The 4401-nt window shown below is 34.7% G+C and overlaps 1 protein-coding gene across 1 annotated transcript in view; it reads left to right on the top strand.

Annotated features, from left to right (window-relative positions):
• The first annotated feature begins 969 nt into the window (after positions 1-969).
• Positions 970-4401, top strand: part of LOC111401739 (glutamate decarboxylase-like) — a 14664-nt gene continuing 11232 nt past the window's right edge. Inside the window, exons 1-2 of the mRNA XM_023029618.1 lie at positions 970-1189; positions 1258-1462. Of these exons, the coding sequence (XP_022885386.1) occupies positions 1104-1189; positions 1258-1462 (291 nt within the window). The 5' untranslated portion in view covers positions 970-1103. The remainder of the gene's footprint in view (positions 1190-1257; positions 1463-4401) is intronic.

Below are 4401 nucleotides of genomic sequence, written 5' to 3'. Positions count from 1 at the left end.
TATATATATATATATATAATTTTATTTTATTTTTTATTTTTTTTTCCAACCCCAAGCAAAGGAGTATGAGAGAAGCACGAATGTGTGCTTTGTATCAAAGCATCACAATTAATATATCAAATTTTTTTCTAATGTGTTCAACTTTACCTCCTTGCGATTACTTTGATCAAATTTTTTTCTGAAGATTACAATTTAATCCTCAAACTTTTTAAATATTCGATTTAGTTCCCTGAAACTTGTGAATCTCCTTCGATTTTTCTCTTAGCTCTTCATATTGATTACATGCAATCAAATTGATCATCAATTGCTCAAAATTAACTTCAATTTCATCTTCTCCACGTCAACTGCATCCAAATGCATTCAAGTATTAATCGACAATTAACACATTTTTATCCAAAATTATATAGATCACAGCTCAATTAACAATAAATAATCAAGAATAGGAGTTCAAATATATATGAAAAATACACTTATATTATGAAATTTCATATAAAAGTCATTCACGAATGACCCTCGTCAATAATTGTAGATAGAATGGATAAAAGAAATAAGACTTGGAGCTGAAAATTATTATCGTACAAATTGAACATTTGGAGTGGAGGCGAGCACTCAAAGCCGAATGTTTTATTTTGTTTGTTTAGTTATAATCAATTTTTTTTACTTAATCTTGAAATTGTACAAATATAAATAAGAGTAAATTAAAAAAAAAATTGATGGAAATTATTTTTTTAGTAACATTAAATAAGATAACACCTGTGTAAAAAATAAAATTCGTCTATATAAATGAGATGTCGAGTATAAAAGAATTAATTCCCAACGGATAAATATATTATTTTAACATTTTGGTCGAATGGGCATCCAACATGTGTCACCCTCCGGAGCGCGTCATTCTATGACACGCTGCCACTTGCGGATGCCACGCAGCAAGTAACCACCACCTCCTATTTATGGCCGTAGTAGGAGGAGACACCCTTTACATGTCACGTCACTTTTCAATCCCACTAATTTAACTGATTCGTTATCGTCTTCTACTCGTCATCCTTCCAATTCAATTTTCTTCGTTACTCCACCAAAATCAGGTTTCAACTCTGAAATTTACGAAAATGGTGGTGACTACTACTATGTCAGACTCCGAGGAGTACCTCCACTGCACTTTTGCTTCAAGATATGCCCGCACTTCTCTCCCCAGGTTCGTCTTTGTAATATCACACAAGGTTTTGGTGTGTCTGAATATAAATTTTAATTTTTGGGTTTTAGGTTCAAGATTCCAGAGGGGTCGATCCCGAAGGAAGCGGCATATCAGATAGTGAACGATGAATTGATGCTGGATGGGAACCCACGCCTCAACTTGGCTTCTTTTGTCACAACTTGGATGGAGCCTGAGTGCGATAAGCTCATAATGGATTCCATTAACAAGAACTATGTTGACATGGATGAGTACCCTGTCACCACCGAACTACAGGTCAGGGATTGTGCCTGTTCTTTCTATTTCCTGATTGAAATTAGAAGAGCATCAACGAAAAGTTACAGTAGAATATATAGTGTAGGATAAAAATCAACGATAATTTACTAATTATGAATATATAGTGGGATAAGAACTGATGTATCAGATCACAAACCATCTGATCTCAATCTTAGAAGTTAAAGGGAGTGCGTTGAAAGAACCGGCAAAAAGACCAGAAATGGAGAAAATCTTGGAATGTATGGATGTCGAAATTCACATGGAATGAAGTAGTTAGGAATGATATGAAGCTTTGTGGTTCCAGGGGAACTTACAGGGGTTTGAATCCCACATCAGATGTATGGGTTCCCCTTCCGTGGTTTATGGATCTTGCTATGGGTACATGGAGGTTTACATGTTGGTTGACACGGGCCCACCTCCCCACTCGCATGGGGATGTCGGCTGTTCACGAAATTATTTGTTAAAAATAAAAACTACCGCAAGTGTACGGTTCGTTAACAAGTAGTAAAATGGATTATGAATCCAAGTATCAATCCCACAGGGATTGAATTAGTTCAAATCACCATATTATGACCTTAATCAAAACACGAAAGTAAAATTGATGTATTATGATTTAACTTAGGAAGATGTGAACTCTGATACAATTATGAATGAGAGAATTATATTAAATGCAAAATGACTTGAACACAATTTACGAGAATTTATGGAATTAATGAATTTACTAACGCACTAGGATCACGAATTTTCAAGTAATACCCATTCAATTTTCAATCATGCAATTCGACACACAGTCCCACAAAAGATGAATCAATATTCCTATTTCAATTTAGAAATCTCTCTCGAGCAATGCCAAACCTAAACCAATATGTGATTCGACTATATCTTTATGACGAATACTAACATACAGGAATGCATTATGATTTCATGAATATTCAACAATTCACACAAGGCATGGAGGTATATTTTTATCCCTTATCGGACCTTATGATGATTTATACTATATCGAACATATTTTCCTTCTTTTGAATGCAAAAAATAGGCCACCAAAATCATATAATTACGTGCACAATAATAATATGAAAATAAAAACGTAATAAATCATTCAATTCCGGAACATGCGTTTAAATATTTCAAATATCCAAATCAAAAATCAAACGTAGTATTGCAAGATTCATCGATCTCCTAGCAATGAAAAATCTAGCCTAACATGCTAAAAATAAGAAAATACAAAAATAGTTGAAGAAACGTCATCACCCGAATCAAGTTTCAATCGAATCTTCACTTGACGCGATGTTTTCCCTTTGTTGTCTCTTCGTTTTCTCCTTCAAAATCTCCCTTTTTCTTGTAAAAACGGCGTCTCCTTTGTTCTGGTCGAGTTTTTATTTATATAGAACCCTAAAAATCTTGTTTCCATAAAAGTTTCGGCAGAATAAGAAAGCTACGAATTTTGCCTCCGAGTTGCTCTATGCGACCGCATAGAGCATCTCTATGCGGTCGCATAGAGTAAACATTTACTGAGAAAAAATTCTCGGTTTGCTTCTATGCGGCCGGATAGAGGGTAGGGTTGCATGGTGCTACCAACTATGGAAAAAGTCCATTTTGGTCCTTGTATTTTAATCTTTGACTTCTTGGCATCTTTTCTTCATTCTTTTCATTCCATCATCTCAAGATATCATTAATTGACATTTGGCTTAATAAATTTCTTGATTTGTTCATCGGGTCAACTTTTGGATAATTGCACCTTGGTCCTTGAACTTTCACTTTGCGTCATTTTAGTCATTTTTCGCGTCTTTTCTCCTAAATTTCACCTTGTTCATCTGTGTTCTCTACAATTCACAAATGTAACGAAATTAAGTCACAATTAAATTATTTTGCTCGTAATTAAGTCATGTATGTGACCTAAATAAGCGTGCAAAAACACAATTATCAAAACTCCCGAACTTGAACTATTGTTTTATCCTCAAACAAGATAGCGACTTAATTCTGAACAAACATGACTTAATACCCTGTTGTGGCTCAGGATTGGATTGAGTATTTGACTTTATAAAAATTTATCAGTGCAAAAATGACATCAACCTTTACTTGTTAAATGCAAATTGACGTGTGTGTGTGAATTCATGCCAACATATCAGATTCATGATGAATTTGAGTCCCAATCCCAAGTGGTCAAATGTATCATTACTCGCTCGAGAGATACACAACCCCCCAAACTTATTCTTTTCACTCAATTATCCAGGGGGTTGTGTTTTAAGATTAGGAATTTACATAGCTGTAGTCCTCACCCTCTCGTAGTTTGGATTAATCTTACTATCACAAGTTTACATTTCAACAAGTGAAGGCTCTCCTAAGTTTGATTGCTTCGACACTCAAGATTAAACTAGGTTACTTGCTTCTCCTCAAAGGTATAGTTTCTTCAACCAAATGTCCAAAGACTTTTCTTCATGTTATTGTCTCTCTTTTATTTTTTTCTCACTTTTCTCTAATTTTTTTGATTTTTTTTATTATCACCTTCTCATTTGCTTTCTATATAACGCATGTAACGAGCTTTAGGCCGGTGACTCCCAAACCAATTGGCTTTAGTGCACCAGGTTTTAAACCTTTGCAGGCTTATTCATTCGAGTTATAAATGTTCGATCAGATGACTTTTTATTAACCTCTTTCCCTCTTGCTTTTTATATGACCCATGTATCAAGCTTTGGGCTGGTGACTCCCAGGTCAGTTGGCTTTAGGGCACTAGATTTTGAAATATCCTTACAGGCTTACTTGCTCGAGTCATAAAGGCATGAAAAGAAGTGTTTTATTCTCACATATTAATTTTATGCCCTTTGTTGTTTTTTTCTAGACATTTAGTTTTCAAAATCAACCCCCAATTTAAGATTTTTATCTACTCTTCACCCCACCGGTTTAGGCAATCCACACAATAAAATTCATGCACGGAG

Source organism: Olea europaea, chromosome 10, assembly GCF_002742605.1.
Source record: "Olea europaea var. sylvestris chromosome 10, O_europaea_v1, whole genome shotgun sequence".
Taxonomy (NCBI): Eukaryota; Viridiplantae; Streptophyta; class Magnoliopsida; order Lamiales; family Oleaceae; genus Olea; species Olea europaea.
This window is presented reverse-complemented; position numbering and strand designations above follow the sequence as displayed.